Below are 27817 nucleotides of genomic sequence, written 5' to 3' on the forward strand. Positions count from 1 at the left end.
GGCATGCACAGTCATACAGGCTCATTTACAGAGCCATGTTCCCACCTTGACAAGACAGTCAGAGTGGACTGAAGGTTTCCCTCAGAATGTGTATTGATTATGGCAAATGACCTCAATAACTACACCTATTTAGTTACCTTGATGAGTAGACTAGGGAGTTAACCTCACTAAATGGCATCATAATAATGTGATGACGGACCTGGTTCCCTCTTCATAACAAGGCCTTCAAGATGTTATAAGTGTACCTTATCAATAAGTGAGTGTAAAAAATAAAATAAAAACTACTACTATTGTCAGTGGTTGTTGTTCTGTTTTTCTATTATTGTCGACTGCTGTTGCCAAGAAGGGAAACATGGTTCTCTGGTGTATGTGTATTACATGCATGTTACATGGAGTAAATGTTTCAGACATTATCAGTCAAATAATAGCAGAATGATCCTGTATTATGGAGGTTTAGGGCTCTATTCAGTCTGTATCACTGAAGATTTACAGATTGCAGGATAGAAATTAAAAGGTCATTTCCGATTGATACGACATATGCAGCGTTTACCGCAAATGGAACGGCAGGGACTGTGAGGGGACACACACACGCACACTAACACACAAATACATTTTTATTTGTATTGTTTGTCATTTTTGTTGTTGTATTGTTTGCATATCATTGTATTTTCTATTTGTCTGACTGTCCTTGTCTATCAGTGTATCAGTGTTAGCATCATAGGATGCTACCTTTCCAACAAGTCAGTTTGTCAAATTTAGGCTTGCTAGAGCTGCCCCGGACAACTTTAAGTGCTTTTATTGTGAAGTGGAGACGTCTAGGTGCAACAGCGGCTCAGCAGCGAAATGGTATGCCACACAAGCTCACGGAACAGGACCGCCTAGTGCTAAAGCGCGTAGCACGAGAAATAGTCTCTCCTCGGTTGCAACACTCCCTACAGTTCCAAACTGTCTCTGGAAGTAACATCAGCACAATAACTGTTTGTCAGGAGCTTCATGAAATGGGTTTCCATGGCCGAGCAGCCGCACACAAGCCTAAGACCACCATGTGCAATTCCAAGCGTCAGCTGGAGTGGTGTAAAGCTCGCCGCCATTGGACTCTTGAGCAGAGGAAACACGTTCTCTGGCGTGATGAATCACACTTCACCACGTGGCAGTCGTTATCTGCCCCAATGCATAGTGCAAACTGTAAAGTTTGGTGGAGGAGGGAAAATGGTCTGGGGCTGTTTTTCATGGTTCAGGCTCCTTAGTTGCAGTGAAGGGAAATCTTAATGCTACAGAATACAATGACATTCTAGACGATTCTGTGCTCCAACCTTGTGGCAACAGTTTGGGGAAGGCCCTTTCCTGTATGACATTGCCCCTGTGCACAAAGCGAGTCCATACAGAAATGGTTTGTCGAGATCGGTGTGAAAGAACTTGACTCTCCTGCACAGAGCCCTGACCTCAACCCCATCAAACACCTTTGGGATGAATTGGAACACCGACTGTGAGTCAGGCCTAATCACCCTACATCAGTGCCTGACCTCACTAATGGCTCGTGGCTGAATGGAAGCAGGTCCCCGCAACAATGTTCCAACATATAGTGGAAAGCCTTCCCAGAAGAGTGGAGGCTGTTATAGCACCAAAGGGGGGACCAACTCCATATTAATACCCATGATTTTGGAATGAGATGTTCGACGAGCAGGTGTGCACATACGTTTGGTCATGCAGTGTATTTCACCAAACTCTGGTGACATGACATAACTAGGGAGGTGGGGAGATCAGTAGACAGAGCTGGTTGGTACATACAGTATGGGAGGTTGTGTAGGAATTACAAGTTGGAGAGGAGACAAGACCAACATTTCAAAGAATAACAACCAGTACTGGTAAAATCCATCACAGGAAATTGACTGATGAAACTAATAACAAACTGCGGCATATTAAGCTGTGAGAAATGTTACTATGAGTCTCACTTGGTGTAGGTGTCTCACGTGCCAAGGCTTCAACAAATAAGCCCTGCCCAATGGCTTGGCTTACACATTCAGTTTTCTATAATTGTACTCACTAGAAACGGGTACAAGCAAACATGCCCACATTGGCACGATGTGGGCCCAATGCCGGCTAAAATATTGGTCCCATGTAGGCTGCCCAAATTGAGCCGATTGGCCCCAAGGAAGGTGGCCCCAATTATTTATTATTTATTTATTAAAATCTTATTTACTTACATATACATTTTATAATTTTCCAACGTTAAAGGTATTTAGCAAACATGTTCCATTGTTGACAACCAAGTTGTTACTATCATACATATATGTCTTACTAGAAAATCTGATATGTTCCTTATATGCCCCATTCACTTACATAAATGTTTCTTTAATGACTTATTATTTTAAAGACTTCTTCACATGACTTATTTTGAGCATCACACAACGCACCCTTTAAACTGGAACAACACTCTCAAAAAGAAATGTTTGCAAGCCACGCCCACAAATATTTGAATATTCCTCCTCCTATATGTTATGAAGAAGCTGGTGTGGGCTAGCCCATGCTGGACTTAGTGTGGGCAGGCCCATATTGGGCTGCTGTGGGTCAACCATCACCAACCCAACACAGGCTATTCCACACCAGCTACTTCATAATAAAGAGGCGGAGGCTCATTCGAATATTTGTGTGCATGGTGTGCACAAGGGCTGGTGTGGGCTTGGTGTGGGAAAGCCCATGCTGGGCTGTTGTGGGTTTGTTGTGGGTAAGCCTATGTTAGGTTGGTGTAGGCTGTTCTGTGTTGTGTTGATGTGGACTTGGTGTGGGCTAGCCTGTGTTAGGTTGGTGTAGGATAGCCTGTATTTGGCTGTGTGGGATTGGTGTGGGCTAGCCTGGGTTGGGCTGGTGATGGCTAGCCCATGCCAGAAAAGATAGTTTAGTATGAATAACCCCAGAAACTGCTTCTGCAATATAAATCCCTGATCATACTTGTAGGTGATGTCATGGCGTTAGCTAGCTAAGCTCATGTGCCGAAACAAGTCATTGGGTCTAACAGTCGTGCCGCACGGTGCAGGCCGTGAAATCAAAGACACTCCGATATGAAGTTGTTTTTGATCAACGTTAAAACATGTTCAGCTACTGTAATACTTTTTTAGAATTCAAAAATATTCACAACTAAGGTCACATTTTTCACTTTTCTCATTGACATCCCAAACCCCGGTCTGGTCTGTCAAAATGTCGTCCTGTTGGGAGTCTGGGTTTGAAAACTCTGTGATGTTGGACTGGTGTGGGATTCATGTGGGCTAGCCTTTGTTGGGTTCGTGATGGCTAGCCCGTGTTGGGCTGGTGTGGGCTTGGTGTGGGCTAGTCTGTGCTGAATACCACATGGGGCCAATGGGGTCAGGTTTTCTGATTCTTGTAAGTCGTGTGTTACATCGGAAGGTTAGAGTGAGACACGTGAAACAGTAGTTGACGGAACAGGGTACAGGGAGGATCTCTTGCTTGAAAGCCCTCGATAGTAGAAGTGAAGGCTCTAAATTAAGTACAATAGCTTGCCAATTTCAGTTAAGAAATGACATATTCATATGGGATGAGTGATTTTATTCTCCAGTTTTCTTTCACAAGTTCTACATCTCTGCTCTGTTTTGACATTGTGATGAGGCAGCTTTGCAACATATTTCCATTTTACCAATCAACATTTTATCATTACAATTAACCTGAAATTCCCTTCAATCCCTATTTGAAATAATCATTGCTTTCTTAATATATCAGTTGCACCTTCCTATTTTGCAACAAAGCCTCCTTCACTCATGCTGCCAAACTTACCCTTGTAAAACTGACTATCCTACCAATCCTTGACTTCAGCGATGTCATTTAAAAATTAGCCTCCAACACTCTACTCAGGAAATTGGATGCAGTCTATCACAGTGCCATCCGTTTTGTCACCAAAGCCCCATATACTACCCACCACTGCGACCTGTATGCTCTCGTTGGCTGGTACTCGCTACATATTTGCCAAACCCACTGGCTCCAGGTCATCTATAAGTCTTTGCTATGTATAGCTCCGCCTTATCGAATTGCAAAAATCACTGAAGTTTAAGCGTCAGCTGTCAGAGCAGCTTACCGATCGCTGCAGCTGTACACAGCCCATCTATAAATAGCCCATCCAACCAACTACCTACCTCATCCCCATATTTGTTTTAGTTTTTCTGCTCTTTTGCACACAAGTATTTCTACTTGCACATCCTCATCTGCACATATATCACTCCAGTGTAAATTGCTAAATTGTAATTTCTTCGCCACTATTGGCCTATTTATTGCCTTACCTCCTTACTAAATTTGCACACACTGTATACATATTCTCCTATTGTGTAATTGACTGTACGCTTCTCTATCCCATGTGTAACTCTGTGTTGTTGTTTTTGTCGCACTGCTTTGCTTTATCTTGGCCAGGTCGCAGTTGTAAATGAGAACTTGTTCTCAACTGGCCTGCCTGGTTAAATAAAGGTGACTTTGTTTTCTCTTAAACATGACTTTCTGAAATGATAACGTTTCATGCAAATTTCCATCCACAGTTTCCATCTACAGTTTTTCTGCGAGTAAAGTCATACCGTATAAAAGAAAATCATGAAGTCTATGATAGAAACAGGACGTTTTGGTACAATTTTATAAATGCCTAGAGATCATTTGTTTGTTTGACATGGTGGCAGTGGAAAAGCCTTTATGAGCAAATATTGATATAATCTAAATAAACTTGTATCCCTTTGAAACTAAAAAGTTTTTCTTAAAATGTCATCATACCTTTTCTTTATATCTCAAAGGCATTGTCTATTGCTGGTGCCAAAACTTGTATTTCCGCCAAACGACCTAGCAATGATTTCAGTAAAGTTCTGCCTAAGGCTAAGTATGAAACGTGGCCGTAATGCTGAGGCAGCTTTGGCATGCACTGCTCTCTTGATGGTTGCTAGCCAGTGCGTGTTAACCATCCTCATGCCAGTTATAAACTTTGCAAGGCATGCCACTTTGTCCATCTCTTCGCATCTCTCACCACTAAGCATGCACTGTTTTCTAGATGGAACCATAAATAATTACTGTGGGAATAATTATCACTGAATGACAACGAAAATATTGGAATAAAGTAGGATAATGCAATTGAAGGCATGTAGGCCTATCAAATTGTTGCTTACAGAAACTCCCAAAGTTATCCAATCCTTGTAATACATTTGAAGCAATTACCTACCCACGTGTGGTCAACTAGATGGTAATTTCAGCACCGTTTTGTTTGGGACAGCGCCATTGCGCAGCTTTGAGACAAGTGTGGGGATTCATTTTTGATTTTCCTGAATCTCCACTTGGACATTGGTTTGGCTACAATTAGGCTGGGAAAGTGTTAGCTAAGTTGAGGTGAGTGCTGTCCATGATCATCTTGTCTAGTTCATTATAGCATGCATTGATTGGTGCTGTAACTGTTGAATGGACATGCAGAAGGACCAGCTGCCTGGTGTTTTAGATCTTACCCTCATCCCTTCAAAACGAGACAGGGCCCTAAGGGGCCTCAATGCCCTCAATGTCCGTAGTGATTTAACGGGCCCTAGATCGGAGTAGCCCATCGCATTAGCTATAAGAGTGATTATAGACACCTATACAGAGAGAGAGAGAGAGTAAGAGAGAAGGAAGAGAGAGGGTCCAAACAGTTAGAAAGGGTAACAGAGAGATAGACCCTACTGGACCAATTTTGATTGTTGTTTTGGTTTAGTTTATAACGCAGGTGAAGCTTGAAAATAAGCTCTACAGTATACCTGGCTAGCAACGTTTGGTAGACAGAGAAAGAGGAGGAAAATAAGGGGAGAGAAAAAGAGGTAGCAGAATTAAACAAATGGGAAATTTGAGAGGAGAAATGCATTCACAAAAATTCACGCGTTCACAAAAAGACACACAGTAAATGTACAATATTCACACAATTCACAAAGTACCAGTTGAGTATAAGAATGGAGATGGGAGCCAGGAGGGTGAGGACGGTAGTGGGGACGAGTAGGAGAGAGGACAACCTGTGAAAGGGAGAGTCCCGAGACAAAACCACAATAATCTTACCCTGGCCCCTCAACACATCCAAGCCAAGTCCCTCTCGTCTGCAGTACAACACCCCTTTTAATTTTAAGAGAGACACGGTTATAGGTACCTGCGAGAGAAGGTAAAGGTTGAATGTGCACATCCCTGAGCCATCTTATACTCACATTTCATTCTATTCTAGACCACAAGTTGAACTGATGACGGAGTCATAGCCTACATAAGGTGACCCAATGGACCAAAGATGTGGTTTGACACAGTAGTAGAGTAGTTACAGGACAGAGAGGCACAAGGAGTCAAAGAGGCACAGAGACCACAGGACACCATGCCTGTTAGAAAACTTGAGCTCCGTTCCCCTCTGTCTCCCATGACCATCCACGATAACGTGATACTGGCAGGGGGGGATTTGGGTCAAGGGACAACATATTATACTGCCTTTATTCCTCATCAAATGGCAGAGGACTCTGGACTGTTATATGGGCATTGAGAAACAGGGGACAGTTTCATTCAAAGGGATTTGCAAATATGTCTAAAACATACTTAGAGTCTACCAATGACAAATACTATACTTTATCACAGCTCTGAAGGGACAGACTTCTTCTCTTCTGGGAACTGTTGACAAAGGCTGTGTTTGAGAAAGAGCTGATCTTTTGGTTTCACTCATTCATGAAAATGTACAATAGATATATATACATAATGTATTGAGTACTACCGATGAAACTACGCTATTCTAAACCATGGGTTTCTTTTTCACAAAGGGGTAGATTTAATATTAAAATGATCTCTACCGTATATACACACAGCCTTTGTCTATGTCTGTCCCCTGGCTTTTCTAATGGCACGCTAAAGCTTCCACTGTCCTCTCGGCTACTACATTGGCGTTGCTCTTTGGGGTTATGGTCACCTTCAGCCTCTGTCTGCTTGGCGCCCCCTGTAGTAAAGGCGGGGAGTGGCCGCCATGCCTCCCTCCTCTGGCTGTGCAAATAGATACTGAGAAGAGAGACCTGCACCTTCTGAGTAACCCACAATGCACAGGCAGGTGCACACACACACACACAAACAAACACAAACACACACACACACCCTTCCACAAAACTGAGCACAGACATTAACACATACTTAAACCATCAGGAATGAGAACACATTAGTTGATAATGGAGTTTAAGACTCAGAAGTCATGACTTGACTTACCATCCATCCATCACATTACCCAACCCAACACATCCAACAGGACAGGTCAAGTGCAAAATATAACTTTACATTTGCTCTTCCAGAGACAGGGGAAGATACAGACACCACAGCCTTCGATACACAACAGTAGAAAAATGTTACTGGGGAAAGCAACAATGGATGAAACCCCCCACTTTGCAACACCAGAACCGAAGAGAGCTTGTATGGCATTGTGATGTGTCCCATGTGGACAGTGTAACATTTTTCTTTTGATTTTTCTTAAAGGATAAATGTCAAAAATTGTTGACGGTCCCCGCCATCCCATTTATCGTCCTGCCTTTCACCCCCTACCCCTACTATCACCTATGTGCAAATGGTGGTTCCCCTTGGTTGTTTACATAGTAAAGTGCGATTGTAAACCACATTGTTGACTCACTGCTAATACCACACCTCCCATCTCAGGCTGTAATATTCCATATTACAGCAGTTCACTCACAGCAATGACAAGATAGGTCAACTCCACAGCAACAGATAACACGCTAGCCCATAGAGTTAGTTAAACAGTGTAGAGAGATACAACACGAAAGGCCATAATATCAATGAATGATGCCAGGCCTTTCAACATTTCAGCTGGAGGGTAAGAATAGCATTAAATTACATTAAATCCACTTAAAAGATTGGTTAAAATGTTGTTGACAAAGCAGTCGAATTGGCAAATGTTTGAGTTATGTACTATACAGAGTATATTTATGGGAAGAAGGGAGAGTTTTGTTATGCCTGCTAAATGTTCGATGTCAATAGGTAATGACTTGATGCCATGTCCATACCCAGCATCTGCAATCAGTGCTAAATGGTCACACTGCAGCATCATCATTTGAGATATTCAAGTCCCTTATTATCAAAGTTGTCTCAGATCAGGAACAAAGTGTCATCTGGTTACAGCTACAGTGTGCTTGAAGGGAAACAGTATCCAACTTGGGAAGAGGAGAGAAAAGCTCATCAACTCTCATAAAACGAAGACTGACAGAGAGAGAAGCAAGATACATAAAAGACATAGCCAGAGAAGAAGAACACGAAGACAAAGCAAGAGAGATGAAAAAGAGATTTAAAGAGAGACCAGCACAGAATAATAAAGGATGGAAAGATGGAGGAAGGAAATCATAAGAGGAGGCAAGAAGTAACATAGAGTCAGTTGGATAAGTTACTTACATCCACAATGAAGAAGTCCAGCCAACACCAGGCGTTGGTGAAGTATTTGACCCAGCCATAGGCCACCCATTTGAGCACCATCTCCAGGATGAAGATATAGGTGAACACGCTGTCGGCGTACTCCAGGATAATCTTAATGGTCTTCCTCTTATTTATGTACACATCCTCAAAGGCCTGGGGGAGGGGAAAACAGAACAGCAGCAGGTTAACAACACTGACATGACTGGATGTCTTGTCTTGTGTTTAGGCCTCAGAGTTTTTCCTGTTATGTGAAAACCTCGTGACCCTCTCTATGGTTAAAGGTGTTATAGATATTTTTGACATTTGCTTTTCCTGTTGAAATATGAATTCTCTGAAAACTACAGTATATAGTGTTAAAGGTGCAATTGGTCAAATTGGCAAAGACCATCCTCCAGTCTCAGTCCTCCAAAAAGTGTTATGCTGTCTTTTTTATATACAGTATTATGTTCTCTACAGAAACCTGATTGCATCTAAAGTCTTGGGATTCAACTGTGCTAACGGTAATACTGCCCTATGTTCATGGCAAACTATGTGAATTTAGTTGTTCTCTCTCATACGACAATGTATTGAAGTATTCACAGCCCTAAGTCAATTCATCTTAGAATCACCTTTGGCAGTGATTACAGCTGTGCGACTTTCTGGGTAAGTCTCTAAGAGCTTTGCACACCTGGATTGTACAATATTTACCCATTATTCTTTTCAGAATTCTTCAAGCTCTGTCAAATTAGCTGTTGATCATTGCAAGACAATAATGTTCTGGTCTTGCCATAGATTTTCAAGCAGGTTTAAGTCAAAACTGTAACTTGGGACACTCAGGAACATTCACTGTCTTCTTGGTAAGGAAGTCCAAAAAATTGAGAGTGGTACTCAGTAATGTGTTGTGTTGGATTTGCCTCAAACATAAAACGTTGTGTTCAGGACACAAAATTGATTGCGTTACCACATTTTTTGCAGTATTACTTTAGTGCCTAGTGCCAGGACGCATGTTTTTGAATATTTTTTTCTGTACAGGCTACCTTCTTTTCACTCTGTTATTTAGGTTAATATTGTGGAGTAATACAATGTTGTTGATTCATCCTCAGTTTTCTCCTATCACAGCCATTAAACTCTGTAACTGTTTTAAAGTCACCATTGGCCTAAATGTGAAATCCCTGAGCAGTTTCCTTCCTCTCCAGCAACTGAGTTAGGAAGGACGCCTGTATCTTTGTAGTGACTGGGTAATGATACACTATCCAAAGGTTAATTAATAACTTCACCATGCTCAAAGGGATAATTCAATGTCTGCTTTTACATTTTTGACCCATTTACCAATAGGTGCCTTTTTTTGCGAGGCATTAGAAAACGTCTCTGATCTTTGTGGTTGAAACTGTGTTTGAAATTCACTGCTCGACTGAGGGACCTTACACATAATTGTATGTGTGGGGTACATAACAAAGGAGTTGAATACTTATTGACACATGACAGTTCAGCTTTTCATTTTTAATTCATTTATAAAAATTCAGAAAAACATTATTCCACTTTGACACTATGGGGTATTGTGTGTAGGCCAGTGACAAAAACATCTACATTTAATTGATTTTAAAATCAGGCTGTAACACAACAAAATGTGGAAAAAGTAAATGGAAGTGAAAACTTTCATTCAGAAAATATTCACACCCTTTTCCACATTTTGTTGTATTGAGATTTTGTGTCACTGGTCTACACACAATACACCATAATGTCAAAGTGGAATAATGGTTTTATAAATGCTTACAAATGAACTAAAAATGAAAATCTGAAATGTCTTGATTCAATAAGTATTCAACCCCTTTGTTATGGCAAACCTATATAAGTGAAGGAGTACAAATTTGCTTAACACGTCACATATTAAGTTGCATGGACTCACTCTGTGCACAATAATAGTGTTTAACATGATTTTTGAATGACTACGAAATCTCTCTACCCCACACATACAATTATCTTCAAGGTCCCTCAATTGAGCAGTGAATTTCAAACACAGATTCAACCACAAAGACCAGGAAGGTTTATCAATGCCTCGCAAAGAAGGGCACCTATTGGTAGATGGGTAAAAAATCATTCAAATCAGACATTGAATATCCCTTTGAGCTTGGTTAAGTTATTAATTAACATTTGAATGGTGTGTCAATACACCCAGTTACTACAAAGATACAGGTGTCCTTCCTAACTCAGTTGTCGGAGAGGAAGCAAACCACTCAGGAATGTCACCATGAGGCCAATGTAGCTACTCCACAATATTAACCTAAATAACAGAGTGAAAAGAAGAAAGCAGCTACAGAATACAAATATTCTAAAATATGTATCCTGTTTGCAATAAGACACTAAAGTAATACTGCAAAGATATTGTCAAAGAAATGTAATGTATGTCCTGAATACAAACCGTTATGTTTGGGGCAAATCCAACACATCACTGAGTACCTCTCTTCACATTTTCAAGCATGGTTGTGGCTGCATCATGTAATGGGTATGCTTGTCATCAGCAAAGACTAGGGAGGTTTTTTAAAATTAAAATAAACGTAATAGAGCTAAGCACAGGCAAAATCCTAGAGGAAGAACTGGTTCAGTCTGCTTTACAACAGACACTGGGAGACCAATTTCCCTTTCAGCAGGACAATAACCTTCAACACAAGGCCAAATGTACACTGGAGTTGCTAACCAAGACGACATTGAATGTTCCTGAGTGGCCTAGTTACAGTTTTGACATAAATCTGCTTGAAAACTTGAAAAAATAATAATAATAATAATGCAAATATGGTACAATCCAGGTATGCAAAACTCAGATAGACTTACCCAGATAGACTCACAGCTGTAATCACTGCCGAAGGTGATTCCAACATGCATTGACTCAGGGTGTTGAATACCCATGTAATCAAGATATATTACTGTTTTATTTTTCATAATATTTTTACTAATGTTAGGGGGGGGAATAACTTTGACATTACGGAGTATTGTCAAAAAATGACAACTAAATCAATTTGAATCCCACCTTGTAACACAACAAATGTGTAAAAATTCAAGGGGTGTGAATACTTTCTGAAGGCACTGTAAGCATTCTGAATCACCATTGTGCTACAGTCCCCCAGAAAGCTGAAAACTAAGCTGGATCCCTTTGCTTAAAAGGTTGGTGCATTACAGAACTTTGCTGCTCATTAGCAAGAATCATATCACAAACAGTCGTAGACAGCTAAAAGGCATGATGGGGGAATAAAATATTTATCGATTTAATTATTCAATTTCAGTACATTCTGTCGGAACTGATACGGTTTACTGTAAGATAGTACTTAATGGTGCAGTATGAGCTAAACTGTTAGTCTGTGGGTTTTGGTTTTTACCAGAAGTCCACACAAGGATAGTAAAACAAATGGAGACATTTCGTAAGTCCACCCAAGGAAAAAAGCTATTTTAGGCTTAGGGGTTAGGTTTAGGGCTAGGGTTAGAATTAGGGTTAGGAGTTAGGGTTAGGTTTAGGTTTAGGTCAAGGATTAGGGTTATATTTAGGGTTAGGAAAAATACGATTTTGAATGGGAATCAATTGTTAAGTCCCCACAAGGATAGTAAAACAAGTGTGTGTGCATTCTTACCAACGCCCCGCTACTGAGAAGGATCATGAAGATGATGACGGTCTCAAACCAGTTGTGCTCCACAATCAGGTAGCTTGTCTTTCTCAGGAACCACCAGTGCTTCCCCCAGCCATGATCGATGGGCAAGTACAAAAACGTATACTTGGCAACACATTCTGGATAAGAGGGCACACACATTCACTGTTACTGACACAGTCAAATATTTAGGACACACTATTGACTACACACGCACAGGTCCATAAAATGGCCTCATTATGCCATACAAACTGAAGATGAGTACAGACACTCACCAACCCACACCACAATTAAATCAGTTAGTATAAATGCTAAGTGCTATTGTGGCCAGACTGAGGCCTGTGTCTCTCTGTGGCTTCTTAGTTACCATCTGTCCAGCAGGCGTCTGGGTCCAGGAACTCCTCCACAACCTCCACCACCACCACTTCCTCCACGTCAGGCTTGATGTCTATGGTGCTGCCTTCCGAAGAGCTAGTGTCATCCAGCTGAGACAGACAACAGGAGAGAGGGTCAGACTCCTAACATCACAGAACATTCTGTGGTGTTATGAGCTAGTATGTACAAAGATACTGCACAGTGGTACCCACTGCATACAAAAGCATCCACTAGTCACCTACTCACCCTTTCTGTGGATACCTCAAAGGCATCATGATTTAAGGGGCACGTAACCTAACCAGGAAAAGCTGTGTGTCTCAGCTGGAGGTTAGATGTTACATGTTGTCTGCATTTTTAACACATTCTCCTACATTCTGACCATGGATGTGTGGGTAACCTTGTCTATTTGCCTTGAAGTGAGTATTATTAATAGCAACATTGACCAGTTTGTCATTAACCTTGGCTGCTGAGTGATTACATTATTAGGGCTGGTCAATGATAAATATGCATACGCAGAATTGACAGTGATGCATGATTTGTTGCTAGGTATCTTTATGTAAATAGACTAGAGCATTAGATCCAGTGGTTAAACCTTTTACTCAATGCCCAGGCTTGAGTGAAAAAACACATACGACACTCAAGAAGGTAATTGATATGGTAAACATGTTAATAAAAGTGAGGTGGAGGAAGGATCATAGGCCGGGGCTTTTTAATTCATGTCTCACGGTATAGATACTCACAGACTCTCAGAAGAAATGCTTATTCTTAAATACAACAGTCGAGCCACAAACGTCGACCATTAACAAAGTATTATTTGATATGATTACAGTGAAACGGTTATGGAGAGATGATTCAACACATAGTTCTATGAAAGGCATAAAATGTAAATGTATTGAGGCTGATCTCAAACAGCATGTTCAGGTAGAGATGTTGTCTAGCCAACCTAATAAATCATCTCAAAGCTGAACAATAAGTCAAGGTGAACCAGGACAAATTCACGCGCGCACGCGCACACGCACACGCACAGAGCTAATCCAATTTACAGATGAATGACGCTTCACTTTAGAATCCTGAATAGTCAGCAGAAAGACTGTGCTTCTCTCTCTTACTCTCATACACACTCTCTCTCTCCCCCTCTCTCTTGCTCTCTTTCTCCAGTATCACAAACAGCCAGACAGATCCCTGACTGTCTGACAGGGGCTCTGTGTCCATCCAATCGCTGCAGGGCTGGGCTGTAACAGGCTTAGATGCAGGATAGCCAGCCTTGTGGTTGGTGGAGACAGGTAGAGGAGAAGACTGGAATCTGGTTCAGGTATTAGAGCTGCTGCATGACTTCTCTCTGCAAACCAGGTCAAGGTGACCCAAGCATCAGAGCTCCCCAACATATCCACATACTGTACGAGTGAGGAGGACCTTTCCCACACGTTGACATACACAAAGCGGTGTCCGTCTGTCTGTCTGTCTGTCAGTCTGCAGAGCCAGTGGTACTGCCATGTCTAAACAAATGTTCTGAAACGTCAGGTCATCTGAAGGTCTCCTGTGTTCGCCCCTCTGTGTTCACCGCTCTATATTCACTGCTCAGTCCAGTGTTGATGAGTGGATTAAAAAACATGGCACACACACACACACACACACACACACACACACACACACACACACACACACAAATGCACTTTAAGCCATTACATCATCTACTACATTAAGACTGCAATCTCAAGAGCCTCAGCATGTTCAGAACGTATTCACACCCCTTGACTTTTTCCACATTGTGTTGTGTTACAGCCTGAATTTAAAAAGGCTACAATTGAGATCATACCCCATAATGTCAAAGTGGAATTATACTTTTTTTTTATGTTTACAAGTTTTTTTTAAATGAAAAGCTGAAATGTCTTGAGTCAATAAGTATTCAACCCCTTTGTTTTGGCAAGCCTAAATATGTTCAGGAGCAAGAATTTGCTTAAGTCAAGTCATTTCTACCATCTCTGTACCCAACACATACAATTATCTAATTGCTCAACTAAGGCCCCTTAGTCGAGCAGTACATTTCAAACACTGATTCAACCACAAAGATCAGGCAGGTTTTCCTCGCAAAGAAGGGCACCTATCGGTAGATTGGTAAACATTTTTAAAAGGAGAAGTTGAACATCCTTTGAGCATGTTGAAGTTATTATTTACAATTTGGATGGTGTGTCAATACACCCAGTTACTACAAAGATACAGGTGTCCTTCCTAACTCAGTTACTAGAGAGGAAGGACACCGCTCAGGGATTTCACCATGAAGCCAATGGTGACTTTAAAACAGTTACAGAGTTTAATGGCTGTGACAGGAGAAAACTGAGGATGAATCAACAACATTATAGCTACTCCACAATACTAACCTAAATAACAGCGCAAAAAGAAGAAAGCAGGTACAGAATACAAATATTCTAAAATATGCATCCTGTTTGCAATAAGGTACTAAAGTGTACTAAAAATGTGGCAAAGAAATGTACTTTATGTCCGGAATACAAAGTGTTATGTTTGAGGCAAATCCAACACAACACGTTACTGAGTACCACTCTTCATATTTTCAAGCATGGTGGTGGCTGCATCATGTTATGGGTATGCTTGTCATCAGCAAGGACCTGGAAGATGTTTTTTAAAGATAAAAATAAATGGAATAGAGCTAAGCACAGGCAAAATCCCAGAGGAAAATCTGGTTCAGTCTGCTTTCCAAACAGACACTGGGAGACAAATTCACCTTTCAGGAGGACAATAACCTAAACCACAAGGCCAAATATACACTAGAGTTTCTTACCAAGATTACATTGAATGTTCCTGAGTGGCCTACTTATAGTTTGGACTTAAAATCGGGCTTAAAATCTAGGGCAAGACTTGAAAATGGCAGTCAACTTGACAGAACTTGAAAAGAAATAAGTGCAGATATTGTACATTCCAGGTGTGCAAAGCTGTTAGAGACTTACCCAGAACGACTCACAGCTGTAATCGCTGCCAAAGATGATTCTAACATGTATTGACTCAGGGGTGTGAAGAAATTAGATATTTCTGTATTTCATTTTCAATAAATATGCAACATTTTCTATGAACATGTTTTTACTTTGTCATTATGGGGTATTGAGTGTAGATGGGTAAGAAATCAAATTAAAACATTTAAAACATTTGGAATTCAGTCAGTAACACAACAAAATGTGGACTAAGTCAAGGGGCATAAACACTTTCTGAAGGCACTGTATTTGGCTACTCTGCAAAGCATCATGCTACATCTATAACTAGAAAAGGTAAATTTCCTGAAGAAAATTTGAGCGATTGCATCAGCTATTTAACAGTAGTGATCTTGCTGAAGCAAGCACACTAATTAAAATGAATATGCTGGATAACAATAGTGGTTAGTAGCAAGGGTTGGAACCAGTTCAGGGAACAGAACCGAAAACTGGAAAAGAAGGAAATGATTTGAGGAACAGAACCCTAACCTGAAACTAAAGTGATCTATACTGTTCCGGGACATAACCATTATTTTAAAAACATGGGAAGCGGTTAATAACTTTATACCTTTCTATTACATTCTGACCACTCAGAAACTTATTCCAGTGTCTGCCTACCGGCTGGAAATCTTTGCCAGTGGGTATACTTGTGTGTAGGCTATCTGCCCCTCCCCTCTGAAGCATAGGTTACTGTAGCCTACTGCCAACATTATAAGCATGGTGCAGAAAAAAAAAATTCCCCGCGCTAATTCAGGACTTGTAAAGGACCAGCGCACTACTTTTGTGAAAAAATACTTACAAAAAAGATATATATATTTTTGTTTTGTTTTTATTAATACAATTTTTCAGGTGGTGCTGCTATGTGCCCAGCTGGGCTATGTGCCCAGCACTTCAAGGCAAGCTTCCTCCTTCCTCTCTCGTGCTCTCCTCATCTGCAAAATGTCAGTTGCATCTCCTGCCCTACACTGTGACTGGCACCACAGTGTGTGTGTGTGTGTGTGTTTGTCTTTCATTATGATTTTACCATGCTTTTACGGCAAAATACAATTTGCTCTTAAAGACTTTCCTGTAGAGATTAAATTGCTTACCTGCTCCATAGCAAGCTGCTTTATCCGCACTAATTTATTAAGTAATTTAATGTCGAGCTAAATGTAAATAAATGACGGTTTCAGAGGTTTAAAAAAGAATAGAAAGGAACAATACAAACCATTACTTTTTTTTGGTTCGAACCGGTTCAAAACTTTATTTTGTTGTTCGGAACAGTGGAATGGTAGGAATAAAATAATGGTTCTGTTCAGAACGAAACCATAATGGTTCCAACCCCTGGTTAGTAGTGGGTGCAAACGCAATAATAAGCTTGAGCCATAATGTTTTGCTATAAGGAATCAATATTTCCTCTGATTGATTTGTTTTCTGGAGTGTGTTAACTATTTCTAGTTAACCATTAGAAGATGCGCAAGTGAAAGTAAGCACTTTGTTGACACACCTTGCTAAATCCTATTTAGTCACAAAGTCATTCTTTCTCATCACTACCGTATTGTAGCTTGTATTAGCTAACATAAATGTAGCTATACATTACCTTCCAAGTCAGTCATAGAAATATAATTCCTAGAATGGACATCCAAGTCAATGGGTCATTGATGGGTAAACTGGCGGCCATTTTTAGAGTACCCATGATCAGAAAATAAAGCTGGAAGTACAGCATTCAATTTGTGCTTCATTAACAGTCAACACAATTGACATTATAAAGCCACAGCATCATTTTAATGAACATTCCATGTTAACGTGGCAATTAAGCATACAATGTCAGCCATATTGAGTGTACCCATAAGGGGCTGTCAAATTGCCATGGTCTGAGGGGCTATTCCACTTCTAGGAGTTATATTTCTATGGTCACAGTCTCATCATTGGCGTATTGTAGCTTGCATTTGCTAACAAAAGTGTATACATTACCTCCTTCTACTCATCAGGAGAGCCGGTGACGGATAAAGGCAAACACATTAGCCACGGTTCAACTTGTGAAAGACGATGCGATTACTAAAATAACTGTATCTTTTGATTAGTTTAAGCTAATCTTGTTGTGATTTCTGATTTGAGTTAGAGATCCTTTGCATTTGTTTCAGTACCCAGCTATCTAGGTTTGCAAAATACATTGTGTTAGTTGTGCTAGTTAGCTAACTAGCATGTTTAGTTAGGTGAGATTTAGCTAAATCAAAGAAATTCTGTACAGAAAGAGACATTTCTAACAGCCATTCCAATACAAACCCTTGATCACGCTAGCTAGCAGTGTAATGGTCACCAAGCTAGCTATGTAGAAACACGTGATCATCTCAAGTCAACGAGCTGTGCCAAACTGCACATGTGCAGTATAGCACTCCTTTGAAATAAAGTTGTTTTTGAGAAATATGCGGCTTTTGTGGCTAAGTAGGGAAGACATATTCAGCTACAGGAAGCTAGCTAATGCATATAGAATATGTGAAAACCTACAAAAAAAACATATAAGAAGTCAGAAGTATGAGTGATCTTAGAGGAGTGGATGCTAACGCACTCCAATTCATAGAAAATTACGTAACCACTATATTCCACTATAGGTCTCAACAAGTCAATCCACAACTTATCCTAAACCTCCAACAGAACTCCGTCAAACCTTTCACCTAATCAAGCACCCAAAACCCCCCTTCCCATTTTCCGATTAACCACCTTCCACAACCATCAACCTCCCCTCTTATATAACCCCACACCCCAACCATTGCTATATTTAAATAGCATAGAAGGAATATATCACACCCATCCCTCCATACTCACGTCTTTGCTGTTCTCCACATCCGACTCGCTGCTGAAGTCCTCGGTGTTGAGGTTATCGAAATCGGACTCCCCGACCGCAATGGGAACACACACGGTCAGGTTGGGATTGTGGATGAAGGACATGTGGTCCTCGTCGATCATGTACTTGCCCACGCTGCTGCCAATACCACTGGTATTGCCATTGATGTAGTCCAGCTCGCGGTTGATGTCTATGCCCTTCTGGTTCGCGATGCAGTTAAGCTTCTCGTCAAACTCATCAAGATGCTTCTGCTCATCCTCTGCTTCTTCCTCCTCCTTGCCATCAGAATCAGATTTGCAATCAGAATCAGATTTAAAATCAGTCAAGAAACAAATACTGACGTTCAAGTACATTGTGAAAGCGTTTGTCTTGGTGTTGTTAAAACAACACAGAAACAACACAACAATGACATCAGAGTGATGTCATATATAACAGAACAGAGAGGACATGTCATCACAGGATACCTTCTTCATAACCTCGGCTACAAAGACCTTGGCCCAGGCAATCCCCGTCTTTATTCGACCGACGGCTATTTGCAGGTTGTTCTGTTCTCCGTCATCGTCTGAGGGTGCCAGGTTGTCTGCGCTGAATGAGCTCAGCAACAAGGCAAGGAAGAGGTTCAACACCTGGGGAGAGGGCGGTGCACATAGAGCAGGTCTTAGCAGATGTTTCACTAACCACAAACTAACTGATATCAGGCTTAACCAGACCAAAATTATAATGCACAAACCATAGTTACATGTGGATGTGGATGCAGAAATGCTACTTGCTTCCAATTCACTAAGTGAAGAGAGACCTGATCTTCACAGGTAGGGTATGCAAAAAACTGCTACTTGATTATGGATATTTCAATGGTTGTTTTTCTTACCACCAAGTTGCCTATGACCATGACCATCAAGAAGACGATCATGCACATGTTCTGGCCGGCCACCTCCATGCAGTCCCACATGGACTCGATCCACTCCCCGCACAGAACCCGAAACACCATGAGAAATGAGTGAAAGAAGTCGTTCATGTGCCAACGGGGCAGCTTACAGCTTATAGCGATCTTACAAACACAGTCCTTGTAGTTCTTTCCAAACAGTTGCATGCCAACCACGGCGAAGATGAAGACGATAAGGGCCAGCACCAAGGTCAAGTTTCCCAGGGCTCCCACAGAAGAGTGAATGATTTTGATGAGCATGTTGAGTGTGGGCCATGACTTGGCCAGCTTAAACACTCTCAGCTAGACAAGATACAGAGAGGGGGGGAGGGTAGGAGAGACAGATTTGAGGTGGTTAATCATACTGTTTGAGAATTTGGGCATTAGTCAAGTCAAGCTAACTCTGCTGCAGAATGAACCCTTAACTCCACCTTCAGTAAACTGTCTGGACATCAAGGTCATAGATGGTTGTCATTATGCTCCATCATTCCAGTTCACACCACTTTTCTTACTCACCAATCGGAATGACCTGAGCACAGACAGACCCTCAATGTCAGCCAATACCAGCTCGACTAAACTGAGGGTCACGATGAAGCTGTCAAAACAATTCCAGCCTTCCTGGAAGTAGTAGTATGGATCCATGGCAGCCAGCTTGGCAAACATCTCACCAGCAAAGATACCAGTGAAAACCTGTAAGTGCAAAGAGAGAAAGAGGTTAACAGTCAGATCCTAGGGTCAAGCTACCACTGTAGGACGACACATGGTTGAGGTCAACCCCACTTAAATTCAGGAGATTCATTTAATTTCAATTCAAGGGTGCAATTTTAAACTGTAAAGGGGTTGCTGTGAATTTGACAGTAACTTACCGGCAGCTAGTGGCAAGTAAGTATAGTAACCAATGAAACAATACCCACAGTATTATACCATAAACAAGTAAATGTTACTGTAATTGTAATGAATGAATTAAATTCATTGGGGGAGATGTGTTTTTTTGATTTTACAGAATTTTATTCTAATTACATGCACAGTAAAAAAGCCAATTTAACCAATTCCTAAATAATTATTATTCTGTGAGTTGAGTGGACTTCAAAAGGACAAGAATGTAAGCCACTCAACAAACTCTGCTCGATGTGAGCAAAAATGACAAATTCATGATTGCCTTTGGAAGGTAACACTGTAAAAAAGCCAATTTAACCAATGGCTTAATCAGCTAAATATGTGAGTATAGTGGACTTCAAATGGACAAGAATTTGAGATAACGTGTTGTGTTTACTCAACATACTCTGCTCTATGTGAGCTAATTTGAACAAGCTTGTTGAGTAAAATTCCAAATGTATGTTTGCTCAAAACCACGCCCATCATTACCATCTTTCCCAGCCTGGTTTATTGCAGGTTGATATTCAGAATTGTTTGATTCAATACCTGTGTTTTTTTAATGTACATTGATTGGTTGATTAATCTTATGCTACATACATGTTTCTAAACTGATCTAATCTGTCAGTAGTTGGATTTAATGTACTCATTATTGAGATGGCTGTTCCAGTTTATATGATTTAGGTAGTCTCAAAAATTCATATTTCACAACCCTGTCAGTCATTCTCAATGCAAAACCTGGACCAGTAAAAATCAGCTGGGCTAGACAATCTGGACCCTCTCTTTCTAAAACTATCCGCCGCCATTGTTGCAACCCCTATTACCAGCCTGTTCAACCTCTCTCTTGTATCGTCCCGCGATCCCTAAAGATTGGAAAGCTGCCGCGGTCATCCCCCTGTTCAAAGGGGGTGACACTCTAGACCCAAACTGCTATAGACCTATATCTAGCCTGCCCTGCCTCTCTAAAGTCTTCGAAAGCCAAGTTAATAAACAGATCACTAACCATTTCGAATCCCACCGTACCTTCTCCGCTGTGCAATCCGGTTTCCGAGCCGGTCACGGGTGCACCTCAGCCACGCTCAAGGTACTAAACAATATCATAACCGCCATCGATAAAAGACAGTACTGTGCAGCCAAAGCTTTCGACTCTGTCAATCACCGTATTCTTATCGGCAGACTCAATAGCCTTGGTTTCTCTAATGACTGCCTCGCCTGGTTCACCAACTACTTTGCAGACAGAGTTCAGTGTGTCAAATCTGTTGTCCGGTCCTCTGGCAGTCTCTATGGGGGTACCACAGGGTTAAATTCTCAGGCCGACTGTGTTCTCTGTATATATCAATAATGTCGCTCTTGCTGCTGGTGATTCCCTGATCCACCTCTATGCAGACGACACCATTCTGTATACTTCTGGCCCTTCCTTGGACACTGTACTAACTAACCTCCAAACGAGCTTCAATGCCATACAACACTTCTTCCGTGGCCTCCAACTGCTCTTAAACGCTAGTAAAACCAAATACATGCTTTTCAACCGTTCGCTGCCCGCACCCGCCCGCCCGACTAGCATCACCATCCTGGACGGTTCTGACCTAGAATATGTGGACAGCTATAAATACCTAGGTGTCTGGCTAGTCTGTAAACTCTCCTTCCAGTGTCATGTTATGTCTTGTCCCTGTGCTTTCTCTTCTCTTCGTTTCCCCCTGCTGGTCGTATTAGGTTACTATCTCTCTCTCTCTCTATCGTTCCGTTCCTGCTCCCAGCTGTTCCCCATTCTCCTAACGACCTCGTTTACTCTCTCACACCTGTCTCCTCTTTTGCCCTCTGATTAAGTCTCTATTTCTCTCTCTGTTTCTGCTTCTGTCCTTGTCGGATTCTTGTTTGCTTTGCCCTTGTCCCGTCCTGTCGTAATCTGCCTCTTCATCAGATGCTGCGTGTGAGCAGGTGTCTCTGTCCTCTACGGCCCGCGCCTACCCAGAGGGACCTGCAGTCTGTTGCCGCTAGCCCTGCAATTCTCCTCTACTACTAGGAGGACTCTCCTGCAAAGATAGAGGATTTATGTTTTCCCTATTTGGACATCTCCTGTAAAGATTGAGGATTTATGTTTTCCCTGTTTGGACATTAAAAGACTCTGTTTCTGTTGAATCGCTGTTGGGTCCTCACTCACCTGCATAACAGAAGAATCCGACCAAGAATGGACCCAGCGACTTCGGATCCTCTCTACTCAGCCGTCGAGATCCAGGGAGCGATGCTAGGCAGACACGAGCAGGAATTGTCTGCTGCTCGACATGCCGTTGAGACCCTGGCCGCCCAAGTCTCCGCCCTCTCGAAACATATTCACAATCTCCGCCTCGATCCACCGGCTACTTCCAGGGCTTCCGAGTCTCCGGAGCCCAGAATTAATAACCCACCGTGTTACTCTGGGGAGCCCACTGAATGCCGCTCGTTCCTCACCCAGTGTGATATTGTGTTCTCTCTCCAGCCCAACACGTACTCCAGGGGTACAGCTCGTATCACCTACGTCATATCTCTCCTTACTGGACGGGCTCGTGAGTGGGGCACGGCAATCTGGGAGGCAAGGGCTGAGTGTACTAACCAGTATCAGAACTTTAAGGAGGAGATGATACGGGTTTTTGATCGTTCAGTTTTTGGGAAAGAAGCTTCCAGGGCCCTGTCTTCCCTATGTCAAGGTAATCGATCCATAACGGATTACTCTATAGAGTTTCGCACTCTTGCTGCCTCCAGTGACTGGAACGAGCCGGCGTTGCTCGCTCGTTTTCTGGAGGGTCTCCACGCGGAGGTAAAGGATGAGATTCTCTCCCGGGAGGTTCCTTCCAGCGTGGATTCTTTGATTGAACTCGCTATTCGCATAGAACGACGGGTAGATCTTCGTCACCGAGCTCGTGGAAGAGAGCTTGCATTATCCATTTCCCCCCTCTCCGCATCACTACCATCTTCCTCCACTGGCTCAGGTGCTGAGCCCATGCAGCTGGGGGGTATTCGCATCTCGACTAAGGAGAGGGAACGGAGAATCACCAACCGCCTCTGTCTCTATTGCGGTTCCGCTGGTCATTTTGTCATTTCATGTCCAGTAAAAGCCAGGGCTCATCAGTAAGCGGAGGGCTACTGGTGAGCGCTTCTACTCAGGTCTCTCCTTCAAGATCCTGTACTACCTTGTCGGTCCATCTACGCTGGACCGGTTCGGCAGCTTCCTGCAGTGCCTTGATAGACTCTGGGGCGGAGGGTTGTTTTATGGACGAAGCCTGGGCTCGGGAACATGACATTCCTCTCAGACAGTTAGGGGAGCCCACGGCCATGTTCGCCTTGGATGGTAGTCCTCTCCCCAGGATTCAGCGTGAAACGCTACCTTTAACCCTCACTGTCTCTGGTAATCATAGCGAAACCATTTCTTTTTTGATTTTTCGTTCACCTTTTACACCTGTTGTTTTGGGCCATCCCTGGCTAGTGTGTCATAATCCTTCTATTAATTGGTCTAGTAATTCTATCCTCTCCTGGAACGTCTCTTGTCATGTGAAATGTTTAATGTCTGCTATCCCTCCTGTTTCTTCTGCCCCCTCTTCACAGGAGGAGCCTGGTGATTTGACAGGGTGCCGGAGGAATATCATGATCTGCGCACGGTCTTCAGTCGGTCCAGGGCCACCTCCCTTCCTCCTCACCGGTCGTATGATTGTAGTATAGATCTCCTTCCGGGTACCACTCCCCCCCGGGGTAGACTATACTCTCTGTCGGCTCCCGAACGTAAGGCTCTCGAAGATTATTTGTCTGTAGCTCTCGACGCCGGTACCGTAGTCCCTTCCTCCTCTCCCGCCGGAGCGGGTTTTTTTTTGTTAAGAAAAAGGACGGGACCCTGCGCCCCTGCGTGGATTATCGAGGGCTGAATGACATAACGGTTAAGAATCGTTATCCGCTTCCCCTTATGTCTTCAGCCTTCGAGATCCTGCAGGGAGCCAGGTTTTTCACTAAGTTGGACCTTCGTAACGCTTACCATCTCGTGCGCATCTGGGAGGGGGACGAGTGGAAAACGGCGTTTAACACTCCGTTAGGGCATTTTGAATACCGGGTTCTGCCGTTCGGTCTCGCTAACGCTCCAGCTGTCTTTCAGGCATTAGTGAATGATGTACTGAGAGACATGCTGAACATCTTTGTTTTCGTTTACCTTGACGATATCCTGATTTTTTCACCGTCACTCCAGATTCATGTTCAGCACGTTCGACGTGTCCTCCAGCGCCTTTTAGAGAATTGTCTTTATGTGAAGGCTGAGAAGTGTGCTTTTCATGTCTCCTCCGTCACATGTCTCGGTTCTGTTATTTCCGCTGAAGGCATTCAGATGGATTCCGCTAAGGTCCAAGCTGTCAGTGATTGGCCCGTCCCTAAGTCACGTGTCGAGCTGCAGCGCTTTCTCGGTTTCGCGAATTTCTATCGTCGTTTCATTCGTAATTTCGGTCAGGTGGCAGCTCCTCTCACAGCCCTTACTTCTGTCAAGACGTGCTTTAAGTGGTCCGTTTCCGCCCAGGGAGCTTTTGATCTCCTCAAGAAGCGTTTTACATCCGCTCCTATCCTTGTTACACCTGACGTCTCTAGACAGATCATTGTCGAGGTTGACGCGTCAGAGGTGGGCGTGGGAGCCATTCTGTCCCAGCGCTCCCATTCTGACGATAAGGTCCATCCTTGCGCGTATTTTTCTCATCGCCTGTCGCCGTCGGAACGTAACTATGATGTGGGAAACCGCGAACTGCTCGCCATCCGCTTAGCCCTAGGCGAATGGCGACAGTGGTTGGAGGGGCGACCGTTCCTTTTGTCGTTTGGACTGACCATAAGAACCTTGAGTACATCCGTTCTGCCAAACGACTTAATGCGCGTCAGGCTCGTTGGGCGCTGTTTTTCGCTCGTTTCGAGTTCATTATTTCTTATCGTCCGGGCTCAAAGAACACCAAGCCTGATGCTTTGTCCCGTCTCTTCAGTTCTTCAGTAGCCTCCACCGACCCGAGGGGATTCTCCCTGAGGGGCGTGTTGTCGGGTTGACTGTCTGGGGAATTGAGAGGCAGGTAAAGCAAGCACTCACTCACACTCCGTCGCCGCGCGCTTGTCCTAGGAACCTTCTTTTCGTTCCCGTTCCTACTCGTCTGGCCGTTCTTCAGTGGGCTCACTCTGCCAAGTTAGCCGGCCACCCCGGCGTTCGGGGTACGCTTGCTTCTATTCGCCAGCGTTTTTGGTGGCCCACTCAGGAGCGTGACACGCGTCGTTTCGTGGCTGCTTGTTCGGACTGCGCGCAGACTAAGTCCGGTAACTCTCCTCCTGCCGGCCGTCTCAGACCGCTTTCCATTCCCTCTCGACCGTGGTCTCACATCGCCTTAGACTTTATTACCGGTCTGCCTTCGTCAGCGGGGAAGACTGTTATTCTAACGGTTGTCGATAGGTTCTCTAAGGCGGCTCATTTTATTCCCCTCGCTAAGCTTCCTTCTGCTAAAGAGACGGCACAAATCATCATTGAGAATGTTTTCAGAATTCATGGCCTTCCGTCAGACGCCGTTTCGGACGTCTCAATTTTGGAGGGAGTTTTGCCGTTTGATTGGGGCTTCCGTCAGTCTCTCTTCCGGTTTTCACCCCCAGTCTAACGGTCAAGCAGAACGGGCCAATCAGACTATTGGTCGCATCTTACGCAGTCTTTCTTTTCGAAACCCTGCGTCTTGGGCAGAACAGCTCCCCTGGGCAGAATACGCTCACAACTCGCTTCCTTCGTCTGCGACCGGGCTATCTCCTTTTCAGAGTAGCCTCGGGTACCAGCCTCCTCTGTTCTCGTCCCAGCTCGCCGAGTCCAGCGTCCCCTCCGCTCAGGCTTTTGTCCAACGTTGTGAGCGCACCTGGAAGAGGGTCAGGTCTGCACTTTGCCGTTATAGGGCGCAGACTGTGAGAGCCGCTAATAAGCGTAGGACTAAGAGTCCTAGCTATTGTCGCGGTCAGAGAGTATGGCTCTCCACTCGTAACCTTCCCCTTATGACAGCTTCTCGCAAGTTGACCCCGCGGTTCATTGGTCCGTTCCGTATTTCTCAGGTCGTTAATCATGTCGCAGTGCGACTTCTTCTTCCGCGACATCCTCGTCGCGTCCACCCATGTCTCCTGTGTCAAGCCTTTTCTTCGCGCCCCCGTTCATCTCCCCCCCCCCGTCCTTGTCGAGGGCGCACCTATCTACAGGGTCCGGAAGATTATGGACATGCGTCCTCGGGGCCGTGGTCATCAGTACCTAGTGGATTGGGAGGGTTACGGTCCTGAGGAGAGGAGTTGGGTTCCATCTCGGGACGTGCTGGACCGTTCGCTGATCGATGATTTCCTCCGTTGCCGCCAGGTTTCCTCCTCGAGTGCGCCAGGAGGCGCTCGGTGAGTGGGGGGGTACTGTCATGTTATGTCTTGTCCCTGTGCTTTCTCTTCTCTTCGTTTCCCCCTGCTGGTCGTATTAGGTTACTATCTCTCTCTCTCTCCTCTTTTGCCCTCTGATTAAGTCTCTATTTCTCTCTCTGTTTCTGCTTCTGTCCTTGTCGGATTCTTGTTTGCTTTGCCCTTGTCCCGTCCTGTCGTAATCTGCCTCTTCATCAGATGCTGCGTGTGAGCAGGTGTCTCTGTCCTCTACGGCCCGCGCCTACCCAGAGGGACCTGCAGTCTGTTGCCGCTAGCCCTGCAATTCTCCTCTACTACTAGAAGGAGGACTCTCCTGCAAAGATAGAGGATTTATGTTTTCCCTATTTGGACATCTCCTGTAAAGATTGAGGATTTATGTTTTCCCTGTTTGGACATTAAAAGACTCTGTTTCTGTTGAATCGCTGTTGGGTCCTCACTCACCTGCATAACATCCAGACTCATATTAAACATCTCCAATCCAAAATCAAATCTAGAATCGGCTTCCTATTTCTATTTTGCAACAAAGCCTCCTTCACTCACGCCGCCAAACTTACCCTAGTAAAACTGACTATCCTACCGATTCTCGACTTTGGCGATGTCATCTACAAAATAGCTGGCCCCCCAATGGTGGAACAAACTCCCTCACGACGCCAGGACAGCGGAATCAATCACCACCTTCCGGAGACACCTGAAACCCCACCTCTTTAAGGAAAACTTAGGATAGGATAAAGTAATCCCTCTCACCACCCCCCTTAAAAGATTTAGATGCACTACTGTTCCACTGGATGTCATAAGGTGAATGCACCAATTTGTATGTCGCTCTGGATAAGAGCGTCTGCTAAATGACTTAAATGTTAAATGTTAAATGTAGCTTCCAATACTCTACTCAGCAAACTGGATGCAGTCTATCACAGTGCCATCCCTTTTGTTACCAAATCACCTTATACCACCCACCACTGCGACCTGTATGCTCTAGTCGGCTGGCCCTCGCTATATATTCGTCGCCAGACCCACTGGCTCCAGGTCATCTATAAGTCTATGCTAGGTAAAGCTCCGCCTTATCTCAGCTCACTGGTCACGATAACAACACCCACCCATAGCACACATTCCAGCAGGTATATCTTACTGATCATCCCCAAAGTCAACATTTGGCCGCCTTTCCTTCCAGTTCTCTGCTGTCAGTGACTGGAACAAATTGCAAAAATCACTGAAGCTGGAGATTTATATTTCCCTCACCAACTTTAAACATCTTCTACCTGAGCAGCTAATCGATCGCTGCAGCTGTCCATCTGTAAATAGCCCACCAAATCTACCTACCTCATCCCCATACTGCTTTTATTAACTTTTCTGCTCTTTTGCACACCAGTATCTCTACGTGCATATCATCAACTGC

General features: G+C 43.4%; 1 protein-coding gene across 1 annotated transcript in view; it reads right to left on the reverse strand.

Annotated features, from left to right (window-relative positions):
- LOC115143113 (sodium channel protein type 8 subunit alpha-like) overlaps positions 1–27817 on the reverse strand; it is a 104322-nt gene that overhangs the window by 17841 nt on the left and 58664 nt on the right. Inside the window, 8 exon segments of the mRNA XM_065001797.1 lie at positions 5478–5600; positions 8380–8580; positions 12027–12181; positions 12409–12526; positions 18203–18496; positions 18686–18847; positions 19090–19446; positions 19660–19833. Of these exon segments, the coding sequence (XP_064857869.1) occupies positions 5478–5600; positions 8380–8580; positions 12027–12181; positions 12409–12526; positions 18203–18496; positions 18686–18847; positions 19090–19446; positions 19660–19833 (1584 nt within the window).

Source organism: Oncorhynchus nerka, linkage group LG15, assembly GCF_034236695.1.
Source record: "Oncorhynchus nerka isolate Pitt River linkage group LG15, Oner_Uvic_2.0, whole genome shotgun sequence".
In the NCBI taxonomy this organism is placed as follows: Eukaryota; Metazoa; Chordata; class Actinopteri; order Salmoniformes; family Salmonidae; genus Oncorhynchus; species Oncorhynchus nerka.